This window comes from Mytilus californianus, unplaced genomic scaffold (genome assembly GCF_021869535.1).
Source record: "Mytilus californianus isolate M0D057914Y unplaced genomic scaffold, xbMytCali1.0.p SCAF_1, whole genome shotgun sequence".
NCBI lineage: Eukaryota > Metazoa > Mollusca > Bivalvia > Mytilida > Mytilidae > Mytilus > Mytilus californianus.
Window position 1 is genome coordinate 8344146 of NW_026262581.1, and position 17717 is coordinate 8361862.

Consider the following 17717-nt stretch of genomic DNA (forward strand, 5'->3'; position numbering starts at 1 on the left):
AAGGAAACCCCCCTCCGAAGCTAATTCATCCTGCGTCACTGATACCACATGGGAAAACCCAATGGATACTCATTGAAAATAGCCTTAAATATATTTTTTGTTAAATGTTGAAGTAAATATAATCGATACTAAAAACTCATTTATCCATTTTACTATTGCAAAATAACTGTACCATATTTCGCTGTGTATAGTACGCAGTTGTGTATAATACGCACTTCCATTTGCATCCCTCAAAATTCGTGAAAAAAGTCGTTAAAAAAACATGAAAAAATTGTTAAAAAAAAAATAGAAAAAAACTTAAACAAAGAAAAAATTGTTAAAAAAAAAATTGAAAAAGTCTAGTTCACTGAAAAAAGCCTTTGATATGAAACTATTAAACCATGTAATCAATCTTCATTTTAGTCTATTGAATGATAAAAATAATTTATTAGATTGTTTGTTCAATCAAATCTCTTTTTGTAATATTTTTTGTTTAATTTAATAATTTGAAGTCATAAACAATAAAATGGTAGAGCTTTTATCATGTAATTAACATTTAATAATTTTATACAAGTAAAGTTAATAATTAGAGATCCCTTTTGAAATCAACGTTTGTCTAAGCTTGTCCAAGCTGATACACTGTTCAAAAAATATAAAAGAAATAATTGGAATGTTATGGAACAAAAGAAATTAAAGAACAAATATTTTTCTAAATTGATTAGCAGTAACTAAGATTCATTGATCATGTTGATTTAGAGCACTGCCTGATGTTATTATAGTGAACACCTGTCAAACTTTGACATGATTATTTAATTGCTACACATCTATACTTAATCCTCAAGTACACTTTTTTGCAACACGACGGGTGTCACATGTGGAGCAGGATCTGCTTACCCTTCAAGAGCACCTGAGATCACCCCCAGTTTTTGGTGGGCTTCGTGTTGCTTGGTCTTTAGTTTCTCTATGTTAATATATACAATAAAGAAAAAAAAAACATATAAGTAAAAAAAAAATATCCAAACCTGTCTACAGTTGTTTGATACGCATCCCCACTACCAACTACATTATGAGGTTGAAAGGGTGCGTATAATACACAACAAAATACGGTACTCCAACAAACTCTCTTTGAACACAATTTCTATTATACAAATTGTTGTTACATCCTTTAGTTTCTCTATTCTGAGATCATAATCATATACATCCCTCACAACCTTTATTTTTGAACACATAATCGTTTTGAAAAACCTGTAGCTTCGAATTTGAAAAGAAAACTGCTGCAATAACTCATAAAACATACCAAGCTTTTCTGCAACACAGTATTATTTGATATGAAATAATCATACCTAAATATGACTTGTAAGTTATTTGGTGGTATAAAAAAGTCAACACATTCCAAAAAATAATATTTAATTAAATCATACCATGGAATTAAATCATTTCATGACATCTGTAAAATAAGTGCAGAAACTTATCAATGATCTAAATCAGGCATCTTTCAACTGAATAATAACAAAAATAAAAAATCGAGCCACTATAACTATATATCAATTTAGTGAGAAAAAAACGTTTATAGTTATCATAGATCAGCATATCTTTGGTTTTTCATGAACAAAAGGATGAATGCATAGTAAATGTCCTCAAAGTTGCATAGGAAAAAAGGAGATTTGGAATTTCTCACAACCCTTACAAGGTATTTTAGTTGTTTATCTAAACACTATGTCACAATTCAAAATACCTTTAAAGTTAAGCTTTATATAATGCCTTACTTAGAATAAAATGCTTCGCTGAGCGCAGCCTGATACGACCGCATAGGTTTTTGAAACCCCCTTGGAGCAATAACCCCAAAACTCAATCCCAGCCTTTCCTTTGTAGTATGGAACCTTGTAGTACAATTTCAGAGAGATCCATACACTTAAACACAAGTTATTGTCTGGAAACTAGAAAAATGCTTGTTTTTGGCCCTTTTTTGGCCCTTAATGTTTTGGGCAATTAACCCCAAACTCAATCCCAGCCTTCCCTTTGTGATATGGAACCTTGTGGTACAATGTCAGAGAGATCCATACACCTACACACAAGTTATTGTCTGGAAACTAGAAAAATGCTTCTTTTGGCCCCTTTTGGCCCCTAATTCCTAAACTGTTGGCCCCATAACCCCTAAAATCAATCCCAACCTTTTACTTGTGGTATTAAACATTGTGGTACAATTTCAGAGCAATCGAAATACTTATACACAAGTTATTATCCTGAAACTAGAAAAATGCTTGTTTTGGGCCCCTTTTGGGCCCCTAATTCCTAAACAGTTTGGACCATCATCCTTAAAATCAATCCCAACCTTCCTTTTGTGGTATTAAACCTTCCTGAAAAATTTCATAGAGATCCATTCACTTACACTAAAGTTATTGTTCGGAAACCAATGTGTCTTCGGACGACGACGACATCATACCATTATACGATCCCAAAAATTTTTTTGCGGTCGTATAAAAATGAACATTTGGCTTTACATCGTCCATTAGACTGTTGCAAAGAAACTCCCTGTTTTGAAGAATCATTGATAATCTATAATAAAATTTAATATGGCTGTTATTAATGTGCAAGGCTGCTAGATTATTACATAGAATATTTCTTTATCAATCTTTCATTCTGTTTTTAATTAAATCCAAACATATAATTTTCCCAGAATGTACTGAGTATGAGACCTTAGATCTGAAAGAGCTCATAGAACTTTTTTTCATATAAAATTAAAAAAAGATAAAGGATCATTCGGAACATTCATTGGCAGTGCAAATTGAACATTACTTGTGTTGTTTTCTAGTAAATGCAGTAAAACAGATAGCAATTAAGGCAACATTGATGGTGTGATAACATCAAAAATGATGTCAAAATTATCTCAATTATCACAAATATATGAAAAACTACTAAAAAGTAAAATAACAAAAATACCGAGCTCCAAGGAAAATTCAAAACGAAAAGTCTAATTGTGCATTGTTTCTTGGTATTTCTATTAAAAATCAGCTCCCAATTTCTTGGATCAACAAAACAATTTTAGCATCAGCTATGCATAGGAACTATTTTGTGTGAAATATGTACTACTTTCTTATATATTCTTCTTAAACTGGGCCCAAATTAGTGATTGTATACCATAAAGGTTTTTCATAATGATTTTATATTTTTGTTGATTTTGGGACCAAGCTAGTCTACTTTACATCCCTTGTTATTTATCTTTGGATAATAGAAACTTCAGATATCACATTATCATAACTACATTTTTCTGTCTAATTTTTTATTCACAAATGTCGAAATTCTTTGTAGTTTTTCGTTCAAAGAAAACTATCTTTGAATATAATATACTTCTAAACATGTCATTAAAAAAAAGTTAAGGAAAGTTTATCATTTTTAAAAACATCCTGATTTATAAATCTATAACTTCTCCTCAGACATTGTGACATATCTGATAATGCTAGCTCATGTCTCAAAGCTGTGATACAAGAATTACCAAGCAACTGAGCAAAGGGAAGGGTGATAAATAAATCAATTATCTTGTAACATTTGGATTTGATTTTCAGAAATTTTTTTATTTTGATTGAATGACATGGAAGACATGCAAGATAACAGTAGAGTAATTATCACTTAAGTTCTTCCTTAATTATGTAGGTTATAATTTATGGTAGACATTCTTTCTAATTTGAAGAATTATGATTCAAAATACATAACATACAAGGTGTTTCTAATTACATAAAAAAGAAGATGTGTTATGATGGCCTAAGAAACAACTATCCACCGGTGACCAAAAGATGAGGATGTAAACAACTATAAGTCACTGTACGGCCTTCAACAATGAACAAAGCCCATATCACACTGTAAATTTTAAAAGGCCCTAGCATGACAAACTATGAAACAAATGCTGAGAAATTTGATTTTACAGATAAGTTTTTAACACTGAAAGCTTCAATAGTCAGAACAAGTTATTTGCATCATTCTATATGTTTAAATTGGATTTTAACTCAACAATTATAATCAAATTTAAAACAAATCAATCTTAAACCTGATTAAATACTACTTAACATAGATGATGACATTAAAAGAAAAGATGACTTTAGCTATGCAGTATTAATACAATAATATACTCTGCCTAATGCAGCATCATGCTCTAACTATCTAGAAAACATTTTATTCATAAATGAGGAAAAGATTATAGAATTTGAAAAATATATATATACTTTCAAATGAACTAATTGTCCATTCTGTTTTGTAACTCAGTTTTGTACATATTGCAAAACCATAAATATTTAGGATATTCATGTCTCCTTTTTTTAAACAGTTGAGAACACAACAGCACAGAAAAATATATAAACCAAATTTTCAATTGCTTGTTATAAATTGATTTGAAGTGGCTGAGTTAAATGATTGTAATACCTCAATGTTGAAGGTCAGATGGACAACAAAGGTAATAAAGTCAAAGAACCAATTTATGTTGCATCAAGCATAATTTATTTTTAAACAAACTAAATAAAAAAGTCCTCAAATTTCATAAAATACAAAATATTTGCTTTAACCATACTGCCCAAACAGACATGGGAAAAATAAATAGGATATTTTGGGGGAAAAAAGAGGCTGAATTGTTTTAATATGCATATGTTTGACATTATTATAGTAACATTCTTTGAAAAGAATAACTAAAAGAACATATTGAAGTATTGACTACAAACAACAGAACTGCACCAAGTAATGGTTATATACATTAGACATTATTTCAAATCACTTTAATACTGTAAAGCTATGTATATAAAGCATAAAATTACTAATTGTAAAGGAAAATGTATATCTTTATAATGCCTATCTAAAAAAAACTGAAAGCAAGAGTATTATAGCACACACATAACATATCATTTGTGGAAAAAAAGACTAGGTTACAGAATAGTAAACAGTGGAGTCTATGAAGAGAGACAATATCTAATAGCACTACTTGTATAATTACTGATAAATATTCAATAAAAAAAATCAGATCATTTATATGATGAGTTTATATACAATGTTAAAAAGTACTGAGACCACCCTGTCCCTTCATACATCATTAAAATAGCTTAACTGGCTTTTAGGATGACCATAAACAGATTTAATTGAATGATTTAGCACCAAAACAGCACTAGCTCATGTAAAATTTAATTAAAACACAATATAAACAAAAATATTAAAATGAGACACCCATCAGGAAAAAGTATATGAATGAGAATCTTTTAAATAACGATTTATTTGATTCTCAGTTGACCTGTTGAGCACATTTATAAATTTCATTTATATCTTAATTTAAATAAAATTAATTCTAAATGTGAAAGCTTCTTGATAACATCACATGCACTCATAGAAGCTTGAGGATCTACTGGGATTATCAGCAGCAGAAAAATGTGATGGCTCTGTGTAATAAGAAAAGAAAATTTTTTTAGGGTACAGCATTTTTCAGGTTGTTTGTTTTTTTATTTCATTTCATCAACTTTTTCAAGATTTTTTTTTCAAATAAAAACAATAATGGATACCATTTTTCATAAAGAGGAAAAAAATGCAACATTAGGAGTGGGATATGTAAAAGTCTATACATTAACCATATATGTAGCTCCATAAAGGAGGAGGAGCATACCCTCACCCACCCTCCAAATCCAAGTCTTAGATTTCAACTCCCAATTACTGACATGCTCCTAAATTGTGTTTTTATTTCTTTCTATTATGCTATTTTAGTCCAAATGTAATTTAAAATGAATTCATAACAGGTTTAAAGATACATGGTCTTCAAGTTACTGAAGGTTGACTGAATTTAGTCTAAGGTTATTTTTTTAGACTATATTGTTTATTTGTCTAAATGGCCAAAATACATACAACAGAAAGATCTCAACTATTATATAGTCTACATGCATGACAACATTGATAGACCAAGTATGGATTGTTTTCATGGAAATAGGATTTTGTGCAAAATGACTATTGCACTTTTATTTTATCACAATAGTATTTGATTGTCCTCACTTTGACAATGGTAAATGGCATGATGCCAAACAGATTAATTCATGTTCTATGAACAGTATAAACTGAGTTTTCAATTTTCAAAGCCAGACAGCTATTTTCTAGCTATTGTTCCACAGAGTATAGCACTATAGAATTATAATTTGAGAAATATCATAGACAATCAAGAAGCCATTTTTAATATGGTCAAAATAGCACTTAAAGCTTTATGTCAATAACAATAAGAAAAAAAAATATAAAATGTATATAGTATATACAACAAACTTATATATTTTCTTAGAATATCAATAACAAATGGGACTGAATTTGATGACTTATTTTAATATTTACATTCAGATAATAAAGATTTAACAACTGTTTTCAAAACAATGTTTACATAATGATGTAATTATATAAAAAATTATGACTGATCAATTCATGAAAGCAAATTATACAGCAATGTAAATACAAGAAGTATTTAATGTTATGTCAAATACAAACATTCAACTACCAACTAAGAAAAATTTGCCGTCTTCAACACCATCCTGCAACTGTATATTTTTCATTAATATAATTTGCTCACAAAAATACGAATCTTAATAACCACTTGGTAGAAAATTTGTACAGCATTGGGATTTTATATGCACAATTTTTAAGAAAGTGGCTGATTTTATATTTCATTGAAAAACTGAATAATATACAAGCAATGGAAGTATACCATACATCTATATACAAATTCATATTTGACCAAGATTACATGCTGCAAGCATTTATTTTCACACTTTCTATATATTTGATGCTTTTAGTAACTGATAATTGATAGGAGAGTGGAAAGGTGTATCTTCAGATCAATCCTACCTATTTCTTAATAACAAAATATACAATTAAAAAAAAAACCAAAGCCAATATATATATATTTTGCGATATACAATCTTTTCCGCAAGTTTATTGTTTTCTGTTTAATATTAAATTTATAATTAAGATCCATTTATTACATCGGTGATCCGTTTATTTGGCAATCGCCAATGGCAGTCAGCAGGGTTTAAGAACATTTGTTGTTCGACTTTTTAGTCAAATGCGTTTTGTTAAAAATATACTTTTTCACTTTTTTGGTCTTTTGGAAAATGTTGTTTGTGCTGAATTTAGACCCCTCTAATAAGAAATTTGTTTTGCATGCACACGTATAAAAATTGCGGTTTTTATCTAACGCAATCATAGGTTTGAACGTTGTTTTCAATTTAGACTTGTTTATATATATATTTCTATATAATTTATACATCATTATGAAAGGCACTTTATGATATTATATAGATTATGTTCATTTGCCCCATTGCACAAGCTCAGGTAAAGCAATAATGACTCCATACGAGGATCTACTTCAACATTCAGATAAACATAAATATCTGTCACTTTGTTTGATTTTTTTAAGCTCAGATTAAATAAACTAATACTTCTATAGCACTTTAAAAAAAAGATATTCAGAACTATAAATCTACCAATTCATGATTTGTAAATCTTCAATACTCTTAGATATATGATATATAATCTTTTCTCTAATTCTGTGGATCCTTTGATCTCAGTCATTCATTGGTCAAAATTCATTTATGATGTCAAATTTTTTTGGCTTTCTTCAGAATTTCCTATTGTGATGTCAAGAAAAAAGGGCGACCATGTCTGATGACATCACATGGAGAGAACACATATTTTTGCAGATCAGTGAACAAGTTTGTCAACCTATGGTCCAAAAATCATTAGAGAAACAGATTCCGTCACAGAATCTTGGGCAAAATGATATTTCTCCACTCTTTAGAGTTAAATTTTAAATATTGTAAAAGCTTGACAATCCTCACATTTTAAATTTGAATATTTAAGTGCCTGTAGTGGAGAAATAATGTATCACACTTGATGCAGATGTAGAACCTATATGTGAATAAAGTTAAAGATTTACCAAATTCAGAAAAATGTTACACTTCATGTATAGAATGTTACTGACTTATGACCTCAAGTAAACAAAGCCCAGCAACACATTTAAAATATGAGTGTACATTCAATCTTCTTCAATATTGCCATTGATTTAATACATGGATTTCAACTAAGCAATAATATTTACAATATATTTTCAAATGGCAAAGAAAAAAAAAGGTATACTTGTACATATTTGAACACAAATTTGTATTTACAGCTTTCATTTTATGGACTTCTATAGATATGACATTACATATCATCTATATTAGAGTACTTCAAGTTATTCATGTATGGCACTTTCTTGTCTCCTAAGTAACTTGAACAAAGAGAAATCTTTCACATTTAAAAATTTGCAAATGTCTTTCTTAGAAAAGATTATTCTGAGTCCTTTTAGACATCCAAAGGAATAATTTGATTCATCTAACATCTTAGATTTATATTCATAAAAGATGTTCTGATTTCCGAATAAAAGTTGATGCATTGGTATATATTAACAATAATAATAAACAATTAATACTGAAAATCACATAAGGAGGGATTTAAATTATACACTTTATAAAGTGTAAAAAAATCAACAAATATTGTCAAGAGGCTAGTGTTAGGTACTTTCTAGCTATATATAGTGAATCTAAAATGGATCTAACCAAACAAATGTATAGTGTTGTTATTATCAGGTAAAAAGATCAAATACACTTTTACAGGACTTGATTGGATGCTAAACATAACCGCTAAATATAAATCGAAAACCTGTCCTCTGACCTCGTTAACGTAATATGTACAAATTTAGGTATGTACATTTGAAAGGATTTCTCTATTCTAATATGTATTAATGAAGATGTAATATCAAATACACTTTAACAGGATTTTAACAAGAAACTGATAAAAGTTAACCCCTGAATATAACTATTATCTGAAACCTAATCTTTGTGTACCCTATAAGTGCAAATATAGGTTGTAACTAATTTATCTTTCTTTACAAAAATATAAAATTCATACTGTTATGTTTTCATGGCATTATGTTGAATATATCCATTGTCTAATTTTCTTTCTTCATGAAGTAAACTATTTGACTCACTAAAAGAATCATCTGACGGTGTTAATATATGTCCAGAGTGATTATTTTCTAAATCAGAACTGGCACTAATGTGATCATTACCACCAAACCTAACATTTAGTAAATTTTGTTCAGTGATGTATGCTGGACCACTTGAGTTCTCAATTCTACCTGTGTAATTTGAACCGGACACAAAGGATGATGAATTGTCTTCATCAATTACATTTCCATTACTAAAGTCTCCTTCTGTGATGTATCCTCCAGAACTGTAATCTTTACCCATCAACTCATTCAAATTTTCTGCTAATACTCCTGTAGGATCTTGCTTGACTGGTTTCCTGTTCTGATTCCTCATATCTATGTCTCTTAGGTAACTAGCACTGTTTAATTCATCTTGGCTGGGTCCCCTGTTGGAATTTATAGCATCTGATTTCATCATCTCTTCCTCCTTAAGGTAGCCATTACTATTCAACTCTTCTTGACCTGGTTCAAAGTCATGTTTCATAATTCCCTGCGCTCTAAAATCATCTTCCAAATAGGCATCATTGTATTGACTTGCACCATCATATCTCATCAGTGGCTCATCCAGTAGCTTTGGGTTTTCCATGGAATCAAGACGATGGTATTCCCCTTTTGAGCTACCTGAATTATAAGTAGAGGGCTGCTGTCTTCTGGGTAATAACATTCCTTGATTATTCATGGCATCTTCAGAAAGGTAACCATTGCTAATCATACTTATGTTAGAGTCCTCGTCCTTAGCCTCAATCAAGGGTGATAATACATCATTTGCTTTGCCATTCTCTTTAGAATCCATAGGATGATAACTTTCAGTTAAACCACAAAACTCTACTTCAGGGACTCCAATGACGTCAGTTGAAATATATGTCGGATTCATGATTGGTTGTCCATCACTTCCTGACCTTTGAACTTCGTGTTCATCATCATTTGAAAATGGTGTTCTTGAAGATGCAGAATCAAGCATACTATTTTCTGTAACATTGGAATCTATGTCAACATGCTGAGTCCTTAAATAACTGTCTACATTTTCATCTTCTGAAAAAAAAAAAAAAAGCATTTGTAAAAGAAATATTTCAATCTCATACGACTACCACAATTTTTTCGAAAGAATAATTTCAAAGATTTGTTTCTGTAAATAATAATCAGAAGAGTTGTAAATTTTAATTTTAATTTTTTTTCATTAAACAAGTGAGTAAGACTGACATTTATCGCTGCTTTACTGATCATGATTGAATCTATGTTCAACGTCTTAGATAAAATGGTTATACAAAAAAGTATTCCATAAAATTAACATTATCTATGATTCATGTAAATGAGGTAAAGGTCAGATAAATCGTGTCAGACGGACATGTACGCCTTACAATCATTCCATACACTGTTCAAATAAATAGAGAAACTTTTGAAAATAAATACAAAACAAGTGTTAGCAAAAAGGTTAAAATATCATAAAGTATATTTTACATTCTATGCTATGAACAAATTATTCTACTCTCCAGAATACTGTACTTAAGTTTTTAAAGTGTTTTTATTCTGTTTGAATTAAACATTACAATTAAAAGCAAAAACAGTTTACAATTTAATTTCAGATTTACAGCCAAAAACATCCTCCCTGCTTTGATTAAACACTTTAACCAGCAAGTATAAAAAGAATGCATGCGTTGCCACCAAGCATACACCTTATAATTCAGAGTATCAGTTCAATTTTAAGTTCATTCAACATTATGAAAAGTTCCCTTGAAAGAAGAAGTAAGTGTCTGACCAATCCAAAAAGCACCTGCACATTACAACTTATAAGTACATAATTGATGACCAAATATGAAGTCATTCTGTCAAGTAGTACTGGAAAAAAATTTTATGAAAAGTTTTAAATTCTGTTCAAAAGTACTTGAGAAATATACCAATGAAATGACAGACAGACACACAGGACAGAGAATGTGAATACAGAATAACACCCAAGTCATGAGTTTCTTTCAGTACCATGAACTATTTGTCAAATATCAACCAAGCAGAAATCTACAGACCAAGAACAAAGTTCAAATTGGATACAATTTCGCAGATTGAAATAATCTATAAATGACCTGAGAGCTACAACACAATGTTGCAATATGTTGTATTAGTCTACTTTCAGTAACATCTGCAATCATCCTGCGATCTGCTGTTTTAAAAAGCAATCTTGTTTATCCAAACTGTCAGGTGATTATGCATCAGCCACTTTATATCAGATTGATAATATAAAGATACACAAATCATGTTTAGGAGTGAATATAATATGACAATTACCAATCGTTATATCTTTTGGATATACATCTTCAACAGATTTACTTCTCTCATTCACATCCATATATCCATCTTCATCTGTTTTTCCATCGAATAACATCTTCTCATCTGAACTAGATCTGTATGATGAGAGCGTATTATTGGATATCTTCTGTGAAGACTGGGATTGTCTGTCAAAACTGTTAAAATTTTGATTAACATTTGGATAGGACGCACGGATGGCAGGTGCAGCAATGATGTTTTGTTGGAAGGCTTCCTGTCTAAATGCATGATCATGTGGTATATCACTGTCTAACGCCATTTTAGAATAATCTGGGTCTAATGGAATACTTTTCTTATGATTGTCGCTGGATTTGTGCTTCTTGTTTTCTCCTCTACTCTCTTCCGCTACAGGAAATAGATCTGGTTTGCCATCTACTTCAGGAGACTGCAAAGCATCAGATGTTAAACTGAATCTACCACTGTCTTTACTTACTTGTGAAAAATATGGTATAACCTGCAACAAAGCAAAAGTTTCAATTATTTAATTTGGATAAATGTGGTACAAACTTTGATAACTGGAAAAGTGGTGGTCCTGCATCTGTTCTGATTAACTTCAATTTAAGTGACTACACTGTCAACCAAAGTATATATGTCTCACCGGTGTAACATAATCACAAACTTTAACAATTGTTGATATGGCAGATGAGGAGGCCAATGCCAGAAAAATCTTCTTGGTAAGGCAAGGCAAAAATCATCTACAACTGACTTGTATTTATAGTGTAAAACAATTTACCTAAAGGCCACAATTTTACCCATTGCTTGATATTGTTAAATTCAATGAATAGAAAACATAAGGAAAATTCATCAAAATACCCCTGAACAGAAAGTTCCATTAAATTCTATTGCGTTAGCTACAATTTAGACAAAAAAAGAAAGTCTGATTTTTGTTTGTTTCACATATGGGATGTTAAAAAGAGCTGAGTAGGATAATTTAGATGTAGAGTTGACCAACAACATTGACCTATCATATATATAATTTAAGAATCAGACCTCATCCTGATAAACCTAACCAACCACTGGGGCGTGAAAATCTAGTCGAAAGACATTTGAGAAAATTTTCTCCATCAATGCATATACTAATGATTGTTTACAAAATCATGTAGTTATTGAAAAAAAGATTGTATCCTGATATGTTAAATTGACCACTGATGCATAAAAATGTTGTCAAGATTATTTGGTAATGAATCAGCACTATGGCTTCAACAAAGACAACCTCAGGGCAATTTTCTGTGGATAAAGATATTAAGGTCTTTACACCAAGGATCCAGAATTTTTTCACACAATTTCCGTCATTTTGAGATGACTGAAAAGTTGGTGCCCTTTTTCAAATATTGTCGATATCACACAAGATTCATTATAGCATCAAGGAACTTGTATTACTGTTTCATCGCATTTACTTCATGAATTTTCTTACCATTTTTCTAAATAAAACGTTCAAGAACAGTTTAGGGAAGGCAACAGTTTGGAATTGAAATGATTTTAATGACTCCAAATGGTTAATTTCTCAGACATCGCTAATGTTTCTTTCGATTTTGAAGACGTAATTAAAACCGTAAGTTTTGAGATAATACTAACTTACAAGTAATTCCGGATTCATTTCCGGGATTCTTTATGTTTATCAAATTGACAGGAAATCACAGGCTTTTTAATTTTATTACCTTTTAATGTGTTTGGATATAACAGATAATAGTTGCACTCGTTTAATTTAGCATGAAATCATTTTGCATTTACTGATTAAATTTCTAATCTGCTGAAGACAATTTCACGCATGCGTATTAGATAGTAAATAAAGCACATGTGTTAAAAAATACTTTAATTTACGTAAATTAAATTAAGTTTTAATTTTCAAATCAGAATTGATGATTGTCTTTGCTGAAAAGTAATTAAATAATGAATACAGTTGTCATGGAATTTTAATTTCTTTATGATATTAGTTCTGGCTTGTGATCAATGTCAGGTGTGAATTAAAAACACAGGTAAAAAGTGATTAGCGATCATTGGCCAATATTTCCCGGAGGCATTAATATAATTATTAGGAGGGCCCTCAGGATTATCAAACTATACTGGAGTTGCAGTTTTATGACAGGAAAGGGATTATAAAACAAAAACAAGTGATCACAAGTGCAAAATGGCGATTAAGAAACCCGATCTCAATGAAATTATTTCTGTAAAAAAATATGATTTGTCCTAAATCCCAATTTTTGTTTAGGACAAATAGCTTTCAGTTTAGGTCATGACTGGCAAATATGACCGTTTCCGGACCCTTGCTTTACACGCTGTTAACGCATCCACCAGCAATGTCCTCTTTTTGCCTTTTAGACAAAAACAAATCAAAATACTAAAATTTCAATACTTGGTACTTGACCCCCTCATTTCAGAAAGAAATTAAATAAAGTACAGAAAGAATCAAAGTGATGGAAATCACTCATGGAAATATTGGAAGAGTAGCTGGATAATATCAAATCATATTTAGGTACGGTATGGACAAAAGAGAACATTAATAAAGCACTATTGCTTACATTTGCAGATCTTTAAAAGCACTTTTCCAGTAGATAAAATAAGCTAAATGAGAATCAAATTGAATGATAGGGGGTCCCTTAATTTGCACAACAATTTCATTTAAATTGCAGTTTATATCTTAACCAAATAACGTTCCCTGTTACATGTTTCACCTTTTACATTTATCTTTTGAAATAAAACAAAAATTGCAAATCAAAGATTCTTCTAGTAAAGCTTGTAAAACATAGGACCAACAGATAGACTTGAAACTGAGAACTTTAATGTGTCAAAAAAATAATCTGAAAAGGTTGTTTTGGGGCATTTTGTAAGTTGAAACATAGGTATACTATTTTTCTCCTCTGAGAATTGATTATTGATTATGAAAACAATTATCATGATATATGACATTGAAGATTAAAACAAAACTTTACGACAAAAGAGATGATTTCAGCTTCCCAATTGTGAACTTTCCATTTCTATGTAGCAACATTCCAGCAGCGCCTGCATACAGAGTATATATCTCCCAATTGATATGATATTCCCAGGCTTGTATTTCCTATCATGATTTCCTTGATAGAGGATTGCTGCTCAAATGGTGAAGTTGAAATCATCCCTTCGTGAATTTTACGGTGCCATCACGAGTTGGTTGACCGTTATGGAATAACCGTTTCACAGATGATATCGGATATGTTCCTTATGTCGTAACTACAATACCCTTCCCTTTTCACGAATGTGACCTACCGAATTAGACTATTTACCAGATTTGTAATAACATAAGCAACACGACGGGTGCCACATGTGGAGCAGGATCTGCTTACCCTTCCGGATTACCTGAGATCACCCCCAAATTTTGGTGGAGTTGTGCTGCTTATTCTTTAGTTTTCTATGTTGTGTCATCTGTACTATTATTTGTCTGTTTGTGTTTTTATTTTTGGCCATGGCGTTGTCAGTTTGTTTTCGATGTGTGAGTTTAACTGTCCCTCTGGTATCTTTCGTCCCTCTTTTAAAAGTTGTAGAGTGTATTTCAATCAATTTATAATTTAAATATTTTTCAGCAAAGGGCATTGAAAATGTACTTTTACAACATAAACAAATTAAAAAACTTATTTTATTGAAATGTGGATTCTATCTTGATTGCATAAATATATATACACTTCTTATATTCAAATGACTAAAATTGTTAACAGACATTTGATGGGGAATAAACTAAAAAAAAATGGTTTGTTCTAATTTAGAGTTTTAAAATTTTTCGAACTGTTTCAAGCCAATCACTGATAAAAAAATAAATGACTAACCTAGATTGTTGATTAATTACAGATGATTATTGCAGATTTATAATAGTAAATTATAGGCCTTACTTATATACCTTTTATAAATTTATATTCAGATTTCATTTTTTTTTTTTTTTTAAAGATCTTGTTCAGTCCTTAATCATTTATCTTAAAGCTTTCAGACATAATTTACAGCATCAATTTATGTAGTGTAGATCAAAAGTAAAAGGCAATGAATAAATCTATCATCTCTATATATCAAACATCTAATATATAAATTTGTGTATTCAAATCTGAGGTCAAATATTTGTATATTTAGCATGTATTGAGATGTATATTGAAGGGTCTCTATAATTATGTAAGACTGAGGTTGATTAGTAATGTGGTCAATATGATTGGCATTTAAGAAGGTGTGGCATTGTTATTAAGGCCCCACCTTGTCTGTGATTGTTTGGTGATCATGACAGTTGTCAATCATACTGTATGTATTTTTACTCAATCACCTAAACAAAATGATAAAAAAAAGTCTGCACATCAACAAACCTTAAAGACATACATACTTGAATGAACTGCTCCAAAAATATACCCAAATTTTTCACAGTTTATATGTGCAAAGACATGAGAATTATAAGGAACTATATTTCAGTGTGTATACATTTTGTAGATTTAGTAGCTAACCTGTGCTTAGTTACTTGTTGTTAGGGAGGCCAGTGCCTTAGGAAAGATTTAGAACAAGTTCCAATCTTTCCAAAAAAGCATCTTTGTAACCAATAATCTTAGTCATAACTGAAAATATTTAGGAATCTTGCCTTCGCTTAAGCAAACGAGTTGTCCAAAGGTGCAAAATTTACAATTTCACTTTTGAATCATGAAAGTTAAAAATTCGTAAGGGTTCCGTGGAACCCAGTGTCTCGCCTACTTTTGCTGTTAGTCGCAGGCTCAACAAAAATGGGGAAATAATGATCAAAAATTTTCCTCTAGATACTATCTTTTGAATGTAAGAAGCTTCTGTTCAAGTTTGGTAAGAATCCAGGATGGTTTATGAATCTAAATGTTTTAAAAACTTTAACTGCAGACTGTATGTAATGTTAACTGGAAGAAAAACTAAGTCCATTTATAAGTAATATACGGAAAAACAGGACATTTTTTTTCACAAAATTTCCTTCTAGATACTATCTTATGATCATAAACAAGCTTCTGTCCAAGTATGGTACAAATCCAGGATAGTTTAAGAAAGTTTTTAAAATTTGAAAAACTTTAACCACAGAGTGAATGTAATGTTAACTGGCAGAAAAACTAAGTCCATTTATAAGTAAAATACAGATAAACAGGATTTTTTTTTTAACAAAATTTACTTTTGAATACTATCTTATGATCATAAACAAGCTTCTGTCCAAGTATGGTACAAATCCAGCATAGTTTAAGAAAGTTTTTAAAATTTGAAAAACTTTAACCACAGAGTGAATGTAATGTTAACTGGCAGAAAAACTAAGTCCATTTATGAGTAAAATACGGATATAAAGGATTTTTTTTTTACAAAATTTACTTCTGGATACTATCTTATGATCATAAACAAGCTTCTGTCCAAGTATGGTACAAATCCAGGATAGTTTAAGAAAGTTTTTAAAATTTGAAAAACTTTAACCACAGAGTGAATGTAATGTTAACTGGCAGAAAAACTAAGTCCATTTATAAGTAAAATACAGATAAACAGGATTTTTTTTTTAACAAAATTTACTTTTGAATACTATCTTATGATCATAAACAAGCTTCTGTCCAAGTATGGTACAAATCCAGCATAGTTTAAGAAAGTTTTTAAAATTTGAAAAACTTTAACCACAGAGTGAATGTAATGTTAACTGGCAGAAAAACTAAGTCCATTTATGAGTAAAATACGGATATAAAGGATTTTTTTTTTACAAAATTTACTTCTGGATACTATCTTTTGATCATAAACAAGCTTCTGTCCAAAAAATGCTTCTGGTATAAATGCAGGATAGTTTAAAAAAGTTATTAAAATTTGAAAAACTTTAACCACCCACAGAGTGAATATTTGTGGACACCACGGACAATGACGGAATGTAGGATCGTTATGTCTTGCTTTTGCAACAAAAGTCACAGGCTCGACAATAAATGAATTTTTTAATAGTGAAAACATTATTTTTACGCCTTTGGACATCTTGTTTGCTAAAGCCAGGGCCAGATTCCTAAATATTTGTCTATAAGGGCTAATATTAATGTGTTTAAACTTCGTAAAAAAATTGAAAACAACACGTTTTAATAATTTCATGCGTCCGAAGTGCTTTTCTGGACTTACCTTCATCAGGAACGCTCAAAGCCAAACATTTAAAATCCGAGGGATGTATAAGTACCGAAACAGTTGAAGAGCTACATGACAAAAAAAAATAAAACAAAGAGCCAAATTCATCTGAGGTCAACTTTGCCTGAGGGAGTTGAAACCTTAGTTTCTGTATAATTTCAAAATTTATAAACGGACAATTTTAGAAAGGTTTGTTATAAGGATTGGGTTACTATATTTAAAGTAACCATAAAACAAAATTTCTATAAGAGGGCAGACAATGAAGAAACAACTGTACCATTACATGAAACATCTCTACATGTTT

At 30.4% G+C, this 17717-nt stretch overlaps 1 protein-coding gene across 4 annotated transcripts in view; it reads right to left on the reverse strand.

Moving 5' to 3' along the window:
* Positions 1–1369: 1369 nt before the first annotated feature.
* The window catches only part of LOC127698655 (uncharacterized), a 78628-nt gene continuing 62280 nt past the window's right edge, over positions 1370–17717 (reverse strand). For all 4 annotated transcript variants that reach the window (XM_052202244.1, XM_052202254.1, XM_052202262.1 and 1 more), the window contains 2 exons: positions 11285–11777; positions 1370–10039 (listed from right to left, as the gene is read on the reverse strand). In XM_052202244.1, coding sequence (XP_052058204.1) covers positions 8931–10039; positions 11285–11777 — 1602 coding nt within the window. In that variant the 3' untranslated portion in view covers positions 1370–8930. The remainder of the gene's footprint in view (positions 10040–11284; positions 11778–17717) is intronic.